The sequence below is a fragment of the Herpailurus yagouaroundi genome, unplaced genomic scaffold (assembly GCF_014898765.1).
Source record: "Herpailurus yagouaroundi ecotype Mexico unplaced genomic scaffold, PumYag 100, whole genome shotgun sequence".
In the NCBI taxonomy this organism is placed as follows: domain Eukaryota; kingdom Metazoa; phylum Chordata; class Mammalia; order Carnivora; family Felidae; genus Herpailurus; species Herpailurus yagouaroundi.
In genome coordinates, this window is record NW_024412391.1 from 52,241,410 (window position 1) to 52,257,890 (window position 16,481).

At 37.0% G+C, this 16,481-nt stretch overlaps 1 protein-coding gene across 20 annotated transcripts in view; it reads right to left on the bottom strand.

Annotated features, from left to right (window-relative positions):
- Positions 1-16,481, bottom strand: part of HDAC9 (histone deacetylase 9) — a 931,635-nt gene that overhangs the window by 860,604 nt on the left and 54,550 nt on the right. For all 20 annotated transcript variants that reach the window (XR_005789365.1, XM_040472481.1, XM_040472497.1 and 17 more), the window contains exon 2: positions 104-223. Coding sequence is in view for 19 of the 20 variants with exons in the window: in XM_040472481.1 (XP_040328415.1) it covers positions 104-125 (22 nt within the window). In the remaining variant the exon portion in view is untranslated. The remainder of the gene's footprint in view (positions 1-103; positions 224-16,481) is intronic.

The window sequence follows — 16,481 nt, forward strand, 5'->3', positions numbered from 1 at the left end:
AAAAAAAAGTCCTTTCATGACTGAAATTTCTTGCTTTGAAGCAACACAAAGCAACAACTTTTACATAAAGTTGGTTAATGGTTTAAGAAGGAACCAGACTGACCGGGCTGCACTGGGGAGCTCATCGTGGGAATCTGGAGAAGGACTAATAGGATGGAATGCAGATTCACCGCCTTCCTTCCGCTTTCAGTGTTGGTCTTGGACAGACTGGTAGAGGAGAAACCTAAAATGTAAAAAAAAAAAAAAAAAAAAAAAAAGATATGTATGATACAGGTTATGTCAAGTTACATAGGAAAAGAGACAGAACTGGCTTTGCATCTCAGCTCAGCCACAGCTGGACCATGGAAACAGTCACATCAACCTCCCTGGTGTCTTAAATCTTCACCCATAAAAGAACAAAATTCCCTAAAGCACAGGAATATGGTGAACACCAAATAATATAATAGGTGTGGAAAGAATCTGTAAGGAGAAAAGCACTTCACACAATTACAATTAGTTTCCTGTTTACTGTTCACTATAATTTGTTCATTGTTATCATTATTATACAAATTGAAAACATGTTTTGGAATGTGGATACAAGGGTCTCATTACACAGAATTCTTGACTATCACTGTCAAAGATTTCCTTCCAGAGGCAGGAGTTCTTAGTGAAAACAATTTTAATGGACTAAAATAAGGAACAAATCGGCCATAAACTATACAAGTGACAGAAAACCCCCATTACAGTTTCCATTTCTCCTTGAAACCTTTTGCAGTCTTATTCCAGCCAAAAGCAATAACAGCCATCGTCTTTCTAGGAGTGGCACTTACAGGATGGACTTCTGGAAAGGAATTTAAGGGACTTTCTGCTTACAATTTGAATGTACTCTCACTTCTAGACACTTCAGCAAAGGAAACACAATTGGAAGGACATTCTCCTCACAGTTTACTGGAATGTCAAAGTTTAAAAAAAAGAAAAGGAAGAAGAACCTTTTAAAGTTATACTTAATGAGTTTCTTACTAAAATAGCATATTCCAATTGGACTATTTTTGTAGAGAGAATGCTGTGAACACTGAGAATTGTACTTCTCTTTATCTTGAGAATCCAACATATTTACTGGGACTCACTTTCCCATCAGTATCTTGAAAGTGTTATACTATTTTTGCCCAAATGTATAAAGCAGGATATAAATACATATTTCCTTTGAAGAACTAAATAACATCACCAAGAACACCTATAGTATTTTCAATGGTCTCTACATAGAAATAGGCTAGTTACTAAAACAGCGGAGAGTTATCAGTCCAGCTGGTTACTTCTCATCATATCTTTGGTGCTACATACATGTAACAATATAACGTATACTTTCATAAATCTTCTTTAAAAATTATGCTGATGTGCTTATTTTATTAGCATTGTTTTAAGAATCTTAATTTCCATGTTGATGAGAAAGCAATATTTCTACAAAAAATGAAAAATGAAAAGTAGAAAACTCTTCTGATTTCTCTATCAGCAGAGACATGTTGACATTGGCTTCTAAATGAAAAGACGTCAATGTCATATTTTAAAGTAATAACACCATGTGCATAGTTCTTTATAGTTACAGTGTACTTTTAAACCTATCATCGTATTTAATATCATTTTCACATTAACCATGCTAATAGGTACTTGTAACTCTCCCCTCTCTTTGTGAGTGAGAAAAATGAGATATCATCTACTTCATATTTAAAAGGTAATAAAGCAAAAGCAAAAACAAAGTTGAGTGAGATTTGAATTTATACACTAAAATTAATGAATGTGAACGTTGAGGATTTGGGCAGTTATACTTTTTCACAACGCAGTATGAAACATTTCATAAATGCTCTTGATACATTCTGGCTTCCCAATGTACAATTTGATTTTAAATTAGGAATAACAAAAAGCAACAACCAGGAAACCTTAAGAGTATGGAGGGAGGCAGTACTGAAATGTGTCTTCCATCAGTGGCAGAGTTACTCTGTGTTCAAAAAAAACACTTCTTTTTAATCTATGTTACTTTGTTCAAATACTTGTATATGTACAAATACAACTAAATTTAGCCAATAATGTCCAAAATTTTAATTGTGATAATACTAAAGCCAAAGTTTTACTACTTATCCCCAAATCTAAAATGAAAAAGTTATTTCTATTTCCACACACCTGCCATTTATTTCCACAAACATACATAACAAATGTCCATGACATGCTGATTCATGGCTATGTACAGAATTGTTGGGTTTTGACTTCATAGCTCTAGACCTGACTTGCAAAATAAATCTCAGATGGAAATATGAATTTGGCTTCTAAAATATCAGTAAATAACTTTTTAAATTTTTTTTTCAACGTTTATTTATTTTTGGGACAGAGAGAGACAGAGCATGAATGGGGGAGGGGCAGAGAGAGAGGGAGACACAGAATCGGAAACAGGCTCCAGGCTCTGAGTCATCAGCCCAGAGCCCGACGCGGGGCTCAAACTCACGGACCGCGAGATCGTGACCTGGCTGAAGTCGGACGCTTAACCGACTGCGCCACCCAGGCACCCCAGCAAATAACTTTTTAAAATGTAATCTACTCACTCTGCCATTCAGCCTTTTATGCTTAAACATGACATATCCTTCTAATATTATTAGTCTTATTATCTGAACGCTGCATAAAGAAAATTAATGTGCATTTCCATGTTGATACATCCTAGTTCCCATTTATTGCATTAAACCAAAATTATCATGACAGTATAGCTGCATAAATGAACTGTGGGCATATCAAAATCTCTCCGAAAATGTTTCAGGGGTATCGATCCTCTACACATACATGCATCTTGTGTGTATGTGTGTGCATGTGCATACACGTGTCCATCATCAGCCACATAAATTTCTCTTTCCTCATGGCCAACAAAATCGACAGATTAGCAACTGTATTCACACATTATAGGGACAAAATTGATACAGAATTTTACACAAATTAAGTCAGAGGTGCCTGGGTGATCCACTAGGTTAAGCTCACGACTCTTGGTTTCAGCCCAGGTCACAATCTCGCGGTTCCTGGGATGGAGTCCATGTCAGGTTCTGCACTGACAGTGTGGAGCCTGCTTGGGATTCTCTCTCTCCCTCTCTCTGCCACTCTCCCACTCATGCTCGAGTGCTATCTCTCTCAAAGATAAGCAAATAAACCTTTTACAAAAGACAGTTTTTAGCTACTTAGAAAAGAAAGAGGGGTGGTCAGCGAGGGAACACCTGTCAATGAGAATGGGCAATTTATTCTTAAATCTCCCTACACTTCTTTATCCAAATGAGCTCCAGAGAAACAGACTGTTTTCTTAGAATGGGAACATTTTCCCCTAGTACATTAGTCATTCTTACAAATAAGCCTAATGTAGAAATAATAGGAAACTGGCCTTCAAGTGGGTTGATAAATGAAAAAAAGAAAAAGAAAGCAAGTAATGCTGATTGTGTGTACAGATTACCCAAGCAGATATAGAAATATATTTGTTTTCAATTAATAGTTTCAACTAATTTGCACATTAATTTGTTCATGCTATAAAAATATATATGTGCACATTTAAGGAGATAAACACAAGCACAACAAGAGTAAAATTGCTGCTGTGAATTTTTTACCTATTGAGATCCAAGAATGGTTATTTTTTTTCCTGAATATATTCTTTGAGCTCTGTGAATCCACAATAAGGCACTGGGAGTCTTGCTTCCAAAAGACCACCTCTGACTGCAGGTTGATCAGCTGCCTACAAGTCAGTTATTGCTATGATATCGTGGGACATAGCACAAGCATAGTGCAACAGTCCAAGGGGGTGATAGCTTGCAATGTCTCAGGTTGCCCATGCAGCCAGGGAAAGAAGGGCACTAACACATTATATCACCCCATGCCACACTGCTCTCATTAGCATCATTGTAGGGTTGTTTCCACAGGTCCTTTAGCCATTCTACCTGTATGACATGTTCTACAGTAATAACATGGCAAGTCACCAGGACTTTACAGGACATAAAGAATTTGCACAAGGATTATCTCCTCTGATCTTCACAACAGCTCTTTGGAGTACACTGATAAGCCATTATTATTCCCATTTTACAGATGAGGAATTTGAGGCTTAGAGAATTTCAGAGATTTGTTCACAGACATGTAGGTGGTAAAATGGAAGAACTGGTCTTCTGACTGCTAGCCCAGTGTTCTCTGTAGCATCACAACGAATTATAGACCCTTCGAGCAGAGCTGCTTAAATATCAAGACTGTGTCTACCTAGTCATTACAGTTTCAGTAATGGCTCATTAAGTAACAGGTCTCCCTTACTAAAGAACCTATCTAGCCATTGAATAGACTGAATTCAGTCACCAAAAAAAACCAAAAAAACCCAAAAACAAAACAAACAAAAACAAACAAAAACAATAAAATAAATCAAAAAGTTGGAACGAATGTCTGTCTACATGAATTCTCACACTATAAGCTTTCATTTCCTTAGACTTAGACTTCATGGTCCTACCACAAACTTTCTTGGTTTTTTAACTATAGTCTGACCTTTTATTACAGTTTTTTCCTTGTGGACAATTGCTATTATCTTAGACAACGTGCCACCAAGAAAACAATGCTTCTGTTGTTATGTAGCTAACAAAAATTATGTGTCTCTAAAATATCTTTCCCAGACTTAGGGTATGTTGTAATGCACAGCTCAGTCTACAAAGACATTCACACTCATCTGCAGTCCTTCTCTTCTTAGATGGAGCTGTTAGCCACTATTCCTCTATAGAGTAGGCACCATGAGCTGACTCAATTCATAACATCCACTCGAAGAGAGTTTACTGGTGAAATAAGCCTACTGTGCCAGTGCAGTGAGTATCATCAAGCCCATAGTCTCTCTCTCTTATGCCTTAGAATAACATGAAATTCTACCACGATTTTATATTTAGAGGAAAACACTAGAAAATTACTCTTAACATTCTATTCAATTCAACAAACTCTTATTGATTACATACAAGATACTCCATTACCAGTTTGGAAAGCTCAGATTATATTTCACTTCTCTGATTCTTGCATTTCCCACAGATAGTCACCAAAGCCAGTACACTAATGTCTTAAAAATATCTTTCATATCTGGGCCCTCCTTTACATTTCAATGAGTGCTGCCTTGGCCCAAGTAATCATTCATCTTAATTATATTCTTTATCTGACCTTCTATCTGGTATCCCTGCCTCTAGGGAATGTCTGAATGAATAAGTGAGTGAGCGAATAAAATTTGGCGACCAGCACACTCTTTAGTTGGTATTCAGGTTCCTTCATAATTCATTTCTTCCCACCTCATTTTCTCTCCTTCTTTTCCTCACACAATCCTATGGTTCCACACAATCTGTCATTATTCCTAGGGTGATGTTCCACGTTGTTAACTACTGCTGAGGCACAGGCACCAAATAATCAAAATGAACACTACCTGTATGGCTGTACTAATGCACATCAGCGGACTCTGGGTCCTGATTATTCCTGTATAGTATCATTCATATTCATATTTACATGCCTTTGTACTTCTTTCTACAAAGAGTACTACCATCTCTTCACTACCTTCCAGCTCAAATTCTTTAAGACCATCTTCAATGAGAACGCTTAACCAGCCACTCCAAGTAAAAGGTCAGCTTCCCCATCTATATCCCTTCCCACTCTATCTTGTACCTGTAATAACACCCCTTGTGCTAGATAATAATAATGCCTCTCATGTTAGTGAAGTACTTTTATCCACCATAAGACTATGCTCCTCAGTTCAGGGATTCTACTGTATTCATCTCAGTAATGCCTACACCTAGTACAGTACCTGGAACATGCAGGCACATGATAAATTATTGATAGATGAGTTAACAAAGGTGAAGGGCTGAACTAATGAATCTGCAGTTGCCCGATTTGGCTGCAGAATCATTTATCCAATGTTTTATTACAGAGTTCTGAAGGACTAGAACATAGTCCTTTGATTTGGGTCAAAAAAAAAGAAAATACTCTGCACTGTGGGCCACCATCTAAGAGGAGCAGACCCACAGGGGGTGGATGCCTTCACGGATCAGGGGAAGACACCATTCACCCAAAACCAAATTTGCCTGTGAATTGTTATCCAAGATACTGTCATTTTCTAGGGCTTATCATATGAAGTGATTTCCCAGATCACTAAAAGGGTTCAGCTTCTCACCTTATTAGCCCAGCTTTTTCTCCACTGGAGGAAGTCCATTTCTTTATTTGACAAGTTTTATAACTTCACCATTACATCAGAATCATCAAACCACTATTCATCAAGACACAAGAGAATGCGATACAGATTTAAGGATACTTGTTCCCCTTCAATTTTAACAACAGAAGCAGGACTGTGCAAATAATGCTCCTGACAATACTTAAAAGTTGTCTTAAGCAACAGGACCCCAGGGACTCTGGGGACTGGAAAACTGATGGACACAACAAGAGCCACACTAAAGATACAGCCAGTTATTTAACCTCACCTAATACCACAGCAGATATCTGGTGCTCCAAATTACCAAACACATTCATAAAGACTGGCACATCGACTCCTTTTGGCTCATTCTAGTCTCTGGGCAGTTACCTACACAAGACTATTGGTTTCACTCCCTGTCTGCTTGCCAGATGTTTGCTGACTTTACCTTTGAGTACAGCTAAGAACAGAACGTGTCACCCAGAGGGCCACACATCTCACATGCAGTCTCTGTGCTTACATTTTAAAAGCAAATAATAAGCTCGATTATAAGACTTTTAGGAGAGCCATTTAAGTACAGGCTACAATGTAGGTGTAACACAGAGCAGGAAACGCAGCTTGGGAGGTTAGTTGTTATGCATGGATTTTGCATATTTAAGACGGAATTCAGTAGTCTATACTATAAATATAATTCAATGGTAACAACTAAAAATATACAAAACAATCAGGAATGGTCTGCTGGTTATTTCATTTCATAAGAAGAAGTTCTGCCAACCACAGTACCTGCACTAATAAAACAGACCTTTTCTTAGTAAGTCTTGTTTTTTACAACATTGGGTTTAGCCCCAGGGACACCAGTACCCAAGTCATATCTTAAATGACTTCTGATAGATAACAAAGAACATTTTATCAAAAACTCTTACTGCACTGAGTTTTATTGAATCATCTTTGAAAGCCCCTACCTGAAACTTCCCTCCTTGGACAATAGGGAATAGGGAGTCACAGCCGCCATTATCATCAGTTTGAGTTTAAAACTAGAATCACAATACCCAGAAACTGCAGGACATACAAGGCCCCTTTTCAGTCATGGCAAAGGGGTTCTTAGAAAAAAAAGCTTTGTCTACCTGTAAATACACACGAGACAGAAGTCCAAAATAGAATTGTGAAAAGGAAGTAATAGTCGAAGTGAAGGAACTTGTAACAGACAACCTCTGATACCTGTGCAGCAGGAGGGCTTTGTAACTCTTACACTATAACCTTCCCTGCAGAAAACTGCCCGATCAAGCATGCTTAAAAGAACCTGGCTCCCGGTCTACTCCCTTGCTAGCATGGAGGCACGGGTTATGATCAGCTGGCCAAATACAAAAGACCTTTATCCATTGCTGCAATTTAGATTGACATAGTTCTCTTTTCCAAACTTCAGTATTGAATACATTTTTTTAAAAATGTCTGTGATTTCTTTAATGCTGCTATGTACCTCTTGAAGATCTGATAATCCCTTCATGCAGCAAATTGCCCATGTGAAATGTCTCACTAGCTGGGTGCTATGGAAGTCAATTAACCTCTCTGAACCTCAGATGCTTACACATGAATTACTTAACTCACCAGGTCGTTGTGAGGCTTGGAAAAAATAAATGTAAAGTAATCGGTAAGGAGAAAGTGCACAAAAGTGTTGACTATTAGTATCATTATTAGTACAGATATTGTGTTTTACTTCAGGCCAAGTTCCATCCCAGGAGGAAACTGTGATACACAGTGCCTCTGACCCTGGAACAAGTTCTATGCCACAGCTATTAATCTTTCTCATTCCACTAGGGCTACAACAGGGATCTAATTACTAAAGCTTTCTCCTTTCTTTGCTTCTTCCTTTTAGAAGGCAAATGTGTATTCTATGGAAATACAATGTGCCAATATTTGCTTGTGACTATACTTTCTTTACCCTAATCTTTTACTGACTGATGTTGCTAATATTTTTTTTAATCATTTCTTAGGTATTGATGGAAAGGAAAGCAAAAGAATATCAAATCCAGTAAGTTAGAAACAATTATCATTTTGCAGAAATTTGAAAAGAAACAGGAACTGTATTCCCCGAGCACTGTATAAATCTTTCTATAAAGAACTTTTCTATTGTCTTAACAGATCACCTTGGGAATTTCAGGAGACTCTAAGGCCTCTCCTCTTATTATGAGGAGGAATTTACTAACCATTTTACTAACTGCTCTACTGAAAGTGGTCAGTTCTATTTTAAGCCACCCAAGACATATCTCCAGACATGGACAGACATGCACCTGAGGGGAAGAAATGACAACAGCAGAGTTCCCACACGGTAAAGAAGGGAAACAAGGAGCCATGAGCCATGAGGGCAGCTGCCAAAAGACAGCAGGTACATGGGCTCCCTCCCCAGTCAAGAACCATGTTGTCACTGCTTCTTTTTACTCATTTCTCTATATTTGACCCACTTTTTTAAAATTTACATCCAAGTTGGTTAGCATATAGTGCAACAATGATTTCAGGAGTAGATTCCTTAATGCCCCTTACCCATTTAGCCCATCACCCCCCCCCAACAACTCCTCCAGGAACCCTCTGTTAGTTCTCCATATTTAAGAGTCTCTTATGTTTTTCCCCCCTCCCTGCTTATATATTGTTTGCTTCCTTTCCCTTGTGTTCATCTGTTCTGTGTCTTAAAATCCTCATGTGAGTGAAGTCATATGATTTTTGTCTTTCTCTGACTGACTTATTTTGCTTAGCATAATACCCTCTAGTTCCATCCACATGGTTGCAAATGGCAAGATTTCATTCTTTTTGATTGCCAAATAATACTCCATTGTGTGTGTGTGTGTGTGTGTGTGTGTGTGTGTGTGTGTGTGTATGCCACATGTTCTTTCTCCATTCATCCATCGATGGACTTTTTTGACCCACTTTTCCACTAGCCTTTTCTGGAATCTCTTCCAGTTGAACAGGTCATTCACTTCATTAATCCCTTTCTGAAGAACTCCCCTTGGGGCACCTGGGTGGCTCAGTCCCTTAAGTGCCTGACTTCTGCTTAGGTCATGATCTCATGGTTTACGAGTCCAAGCCCCACATTGGGTTCTGTGCTGACAACTCAGAGCATGGAGCCTGAGACAGGGATTCTGTGTCTGCCTCTCCCTCTGCCCCTTCCCCACTCATGTTCTGTCTCTTTCTATTGCTCTCTCTCTCTCAAAAATAAAAACATTTAACAAAATGAAAAAAAAAAAACCTCTCCTTAAGTAATGAGTTGAGCCAACCTCCCATCTTCCATCTTTAATTCCTTCTTATCTTCTTACAAAGAACTATAGTTTATACCTAAGATTTACCTCAATTCCATCCCTCTCCGGTTCTTTTCTTGCCTATGCTTTTTCTTTCTCTACAGAGGCTTCCTTTGAACACACACTGATATCTTAGGATACCCCTGAATTTCTAGAATACACTGATATGTAAGAAATACATCATATCAACTATCTTGTTCTTTGAACTTTACCCTACCAATTATTACGGATTTTTCTTTTTGTTTTTAATTTTTTTTTTGCATTTATTTATTTCTGAGAGACAGAGACAGAACACAAGTGGGGGAGGGGCAGAAAGAGAAGGAGACACAGAATCTGAAGCAGGCTTCAGGCTCTGAGCTGTTAGCAAAGAACCCGACGCGGGGCTCGCACCCACAAACCATGAGATCATGACCTGAGCCCAAGTCAGATGCTCAACTGACTGAGCCACCCAGGCGCCCCTATTACTGACTTTTCTAACTGACAGAAACTTCATAATTATGTTCCTCTGAGTCAACCCAGGTTCATGCTATGGAACCTTTTGTGGGTTATATGTAGCATAAAAGCAACAGTTTTAACCATGCTTGAGTGTAACATGTACTTGGAGTGCTCACTAAGAATATTTGGTACAGAGTTGAGAAGGTAGCTCAGATGGCCCCTGCCATGCAGATTTCACTCATAGTGTGAAGGATCTCTCATAGTGTGATCCAAGGACTGTTCTGAAATTCAGATACTTGGCACTCATCTAAGAACCTCCTAGATTCAAATCTTTGGGACAAAGGCCCAGAAACAGTGTTTTTAACAAGCTTCCACAATAATTCTTAACTGAGCTAAAATATGAGAACCACTGAATATATGTGTCAATTAAGAAACAAAATAACAAAACACACACACACACACACACAGAGAGAGAGAGAGAGAGAGAGAGAGAGAGAGAGAGAAACACAGTGAAAAACACACTTAAAGTCTGACAGACCTTATTGTAAATTACACCTCTCTGATTTTCTAATTATATTCTCACAGGCAAATTATTTTACCACTCTGACCTTCAGTTTGCTCACCGGTAAGTTGTTGACTCTAATATCCATTTGTAAAACTAGGGACAAACAACAATATATTTAAAATATTTAGCGCAGTGCTCAACAAATGTGAGATATCATTATGACAGTCAGGGCCTCTGTGTTGCAGACTGCCCCTGGAATTGTGAAACACTGCACCCCTAATAGATATCATGTCTTAAAAAGAATAGGACAGCACAAGGGCTACAGGGATTTGAAGGAAGCTTTCACTGCACTCAGAGGTAGAGGGGAGAAGGTACCATGGAAAAGCTGGCATGCAGCTTTAGGATATTGAGTATTATACAAACATGCATAGTTGGCAAAAATGTCCTCCTTTCCAGGAAGTTCCCTAAGTCCTAACCTCAGTGAATTGTAAATAGCTTCAAGAAACAATTTTTAAATTACCTTGCTGTGTCCTTCAACTATTTCATGATTAAAATGATCTATCTTTGTAGTCCCCTACCATAAAATATTTTCAGTGTTAAAATTATCCTCAAAGTTACTCTTAAATATAGAGAACAAACTGAGGGTTCCTGGAGGGGTTTTCAGTGAGGGATGGGCTATATGGGCAAGGGGCATTAAGAAGGACACTTGTTGAGATGAGCACTGAGTGTTATACGTAGGGGATAAATCACTGGATTCTACTCCCGAAATCATTACTACAATAAATGCTAACTAATTTGGATGTAAATTTTAAAAAATTAAAAAAATTAAAAAATACAATAAAATTATCCTCAAAGTTATCTCAAGCTCTATGCTAGTAACAAGATGTTGGTAGTTTGTTTTATGAGGCATATTCTATTTCCCCCAAAAGAGGACAAATTTTATACAGACTGCTTCTCAAGTATACCATGTTCTTTATATACAAAATGATAGTACTAACTCTTGCCAGGAGGAGGTACTCTGGATTACTATATTATTACTGATGGGTTGCAGCTTTTCTAACATCTCTTAGAAGAACCATGTGAGAGATGTCTGCTGAGGGTCAGGAAGGCAGCCTTTTTAGCAAAGCTGAAAATTCAACTGCTCCAAGGAAGCTAACTGGCTCATAACAGGATCAAGAGATTGATCCCATTAGTAAAACACACTAATGAATGAAGCCAACTCACTCTGAGCAAATCTTATTAAACCTCATTATCTTATGAAGAATAAAGAGCAATTCCTACTCTGTTTCAAAAAGTGGAGAAAAGATTCAAATTATAAAACTTGCAAAAATAAGGTAACAACAATTATTGAGAATATAAATACAATCTCAGAACTCAAAACAAACCCAGAACTCAATCCAAAGGACATTTATTTCCTCTCAGTGAGAAAGCATCCTTTGAAACTGAGTATCTGCATAAAAACAAAGGGTAGCTAAACCAACTCATTTTACTGCAGGCAACTTCTATTAATGTCACATAGGGGAAGAGATACAGTCTTTGCTTTCATATTCCCGTTCTGCAGGAAAAAATATTCATACACACACACACACACACACACACACACACACACATTAAAATAGACTGAGACAGATCAACACATATAAATAGCTCAATGCAACATCTGTAGCAGTCCTTAAGATTGTATTAAAGTCCTTGCTGTTTATCAGGTTGGTAAATCATATCAGCTCCTAGTTACTTAAATTGCCAGTTGCTGGGCAACCACATCTTCTGTCAACTGTCACTCACTCTTAAGTTCCTCTGCAACACTCCTTTAAGAAAAAAAATACTGAAAAATTCTTGAGATGCTTATTTTGGGCATCAGAAATGCACTTAATTTTATCCCTGAGCTTAAAGAGTCTGTGAATTGAATAATATTGAGAAAATAAATATGTTCAGTGAACTGGAGAAGGGACAGTGTGTGTGGTACAGGTAGTGATGTGGGTGAGTACCTAGATAGAGAAGTGAGAGACTTTGTTAAAGGCAGTCTCCCTTTTGGAACCTGGTCCACAGTAAAGGCATGTTTGTGACAGAATTTTTCCAAAAGAAAATATGTACTCTAGAGGAAATAGGCTATTCTCAACAAAACTGATGTCTAGTTATTTTTATAATCATGCACTCATCACTGAAGGTTGAATAAGCATTACAGTCACAGAAATCAACAACTCCTTCCTTCAGATACTTTTTCCCCCTGGTAAGTTCAAACAAAATAATTTACTACCATCTCATGAAAATCTCTACTCTGTAAATGTTGTTTTATTTTCTTGGATGTAAATCAGTATGCATTATTTTACTCAATCCAAGAGTTAAGTTATCTACCAATAGTATAAAACGTGTCTTCAAAGTCAGGCAGACTCCTCAGCCATGAAGATAATATAATGCAGTATCTATGTAGTTCACCACATCAATACAAGTAGTTCTAGAATTGCTGCTCCCTGTCTCTCTGGGCCTCAGTTTTAAACTAGATCACCTCTGAAGTTCTTCCTAGCAATAACATTTCATAAAATCATCAACCTTTAAATTATATAGTTCTCAGTTACAGCCTTTATAAAACTGAGCCAACCCAATAAATCAGACTTGTGTTGCTACATGTCACAAATACAGAAACATATACAGCTAGAGACAAAAAAATATATTAAAATGAACAACTTACACTGTTACACATTTAACAAAATAAAAAGGAATATCTTCATGACTTCAAATAGGATATTATTTCTTCAATGAGCCAGAATTTGTCAACTTTGAAATTAAAAAACTTGTGCAATCAAAGAAACTCTCAAAAAGTGTAAAGATAAATCACACTGAGGAAAAAATATTGCAATGCAAATAACCAACAAAGAATTAGGAACAGGAATATTTTAAGAACATCCATGAATCAGTAAGAAACCAAAACAAAACAAAAAAAAGAACAATTTAGGATAGGAAAAGGAAAGGAATGGGCAACAAACTGAAAGGAGAATTTTGGCAGCCAATGATTACATGAAAAGATGCTCAATGAGATACCAATCACACCCGTCAGATTGGATATCATTTTTAAATCGCATAATCCTAGTGTTGGCAAGGATATGGAACAACTGAAATTCTCCTACACTTTAAGAGAGAATATTCTAAGCACACACCACTTAGAATAGAAACTTAAAACTATTTAGTCTAAGGGAGATTTATAGCACTCCATGACCTGTAGTAGGCAAAATAATGATACCCCAAAGATGTTCATGACCTAATTCCCAGAACCTGTGAATATGTTACCTTACATAGCAAAGGGGGTGATGAAGATTACAGAAGAATTTAGTTTACTAATAAAATAACCTTAATGTAGGGAGGTTATCCTGATTATTCAGGGGGGCCCAATGTATTCACAAGTGTTTTAAAGTGGAAGACAGAGGCAGAAGAGAGTCAGATGGAGATGTGACTATGGAATAATAGATGCAGCAATGCTGGCTTTGAAGACAGAGCAAAGAGGCCTTAATCCAAAGAAAATGAGCACTTTCTGAAAACTGTGAAAGCAAGAAACGGATTCTCGCCTAGAGGTGCCATAAGAAACACAGCTTTGCCAACACCTGCATTTTAGCCCACTGAGACCTGTGTCAGACTTCTAATCTCCATAACTATAAGATAATAAATTTGTGTTGTTTGAAAACACCAGGTTTCAGTAATTTGTTTCAGCAGCAATAGGAAACTAATAAATGACCCATCAATTATTCTCCTAGGGAAATTCTCCCATGCGACTGCTTGCACAAGAATGTTCACAGCAAGATTATTTAGAACAGAAATTGGAAAACAATCTAAATGTTCATCAACAGGAAAATGAATAAATGCTAATATAAAAAAGAATACTCTATAGTAATTAATATAAAGGACCTCTAGATATACATATCAACACAGATACATTTCAAAGCTTATTGTAAATTAGTGAAATAATAAGCTAAAGCATTATTTGTATAATATACCATTTATATGAGGTTCAAGAACATACAAAATGATATGGCAATATTTGTGGATAAATATATTATAGCTAAAGAATAAATAAATGAATAGGAATGATAAACACCATACCTAGGATAGTGGCTACCTCCAAGTGAATGAAATTAACAGTATTTCAAGTATATCTCAAACACTTTATTTATTAAAACAAAAAGCCCTGAGGGAAATAGCACAAAATATAGAGATCTGACAGGGGCATATGTGTAGACAACTATTAAGTTTATTATTCATACTTTTCTGTATTACTGAAATATTTCATAATAAAAAAATAAACAACATATGCTTCAGTGATGTATTTTCCACATGTCCACTGGCAAACAGGCAAACAATTCTTCCCAAGTTCACAGAAAATGATCTCACCCAAGGAAATATCCCTATTAACTTACCAATTAAAAGACAAAAATACCAAAAAGCAAACATCAATATTTGACCTAATTTTTGTAACCTTCCAAATGTACACTGAAATAAGCAGATTTTTATTTTTCTTTTTATTTTAAGCAATTTCATCTTACTTCTGAAAGTCAAGAAGTAATTCACATTGGGAGGATTTCTTCTGAGTGTCTCCAAATAGGCACACCCAGGTGTGAAGAGGTCTATTTGTAAGTGGGTATTTATGAAATGGACCATAATAAATATGTTATCACCTTTCATACAAAAAGGTGAGATGGTTCATTTAGAAATACAGTGTTTAAATAAGTTGCCTGACAAAATAATATTCTAATTATCATTGCCAAAATCCTCCATCAATAAGGATTAAGAAGCTTATTTACTAGAGACACAAGTATTTAGGAAAAAATATAAATCTCCTTTTTTGTGGTTTAATATTTCCCCTTTATTTACACTTCTATCAAACATGTATAAACTCCTATGTTTATCTTTTTTTTAGGTGGCAATGTCTGTCTAAAGCCCTGAGGGCATTAAGATTAGGCAATGACTATTCTGCATTTTAGGACAAGATTAGGAATGAGGGGGTTTTCCACTTTAACCACTTTTCCTCCTGAACTGGAAAACGTCAACTCTTTCTCTGGGAAGCATTCATTACTTAAAACACTGGCACTAAATTGTTTTTGCTAGAAGAAAAAAATAAAAAGGATAATCTAAGAATAATATATAATAAATATATGATTGGTAAAAATAGAAGCATTGCACTACAACCAATCGTCATGAATATAAAGCTTATTTAACCTCTAAAAAGCCAAGATCCCTTTCTTTTCAGCCTGATAAAACTAATTCTATTTAGTTCTGGGTAGCACAAATATAATACCTGCGCCTGCCAAAATGCCAACCACAACATAAAAGGCAACAATAACAGCTCTAAAGAAAAACATGTTCCTTTGTTGTTTCCCTGACCAAGCCAAGCCTGAATCCAAATAACATGCTTTGATCAACAATTCTGAATATCAAACATGAAGACATACCATATTACCATGCCTAAAATAAAAGATAAACATACTATTTCAGTTTACTTTAATTTATATAATACTATTTGGGTTATTAATACACTAAGAATCATCATGTAAGAAACACTGACTTAAGGGGCGCCTGGGTGGCGCAGTCGGTTGAGCGTCCGACTTCAGCCAGGTCACGATCTCGCGGTCCGGGAGTTCGAGCCCCGCGTCAGGCTCTGGGCTGATGGCTCAGAGCCTGGAGCCTGTTTCCGATTCTGTGTCTCCCTCTCTCTCTGCCCCTCCCCCGTTCATGCTGTGTCTCTCTCTGTCCCAAAAATAAATAAATGTTGAAAAAAAAAATTAAAAAAAAAAAAAAAAAAAAAAAGAAACACTGACTTAAGAACTATTCCAGCCAGGTAACATCTTATAATCAAAGCTTCCTCCTTTAACCGATGCCTCACATTTATGCAGAGCATTACTACCAATAGCATTCCAGAATCACTTAACAGAATCTTCTTTCTTGTAAGACCTTCCTTCATCTTTTTCCCTTCTGTTTCTCTTTTCTCAGCATGAAGACATTTGGGTTGGTAAATCAACATTCTTACATATTTTCCATATGTCCCTTCTCCAGATAAATGTCATCTCTTGTTTTATCCACTTCTTCT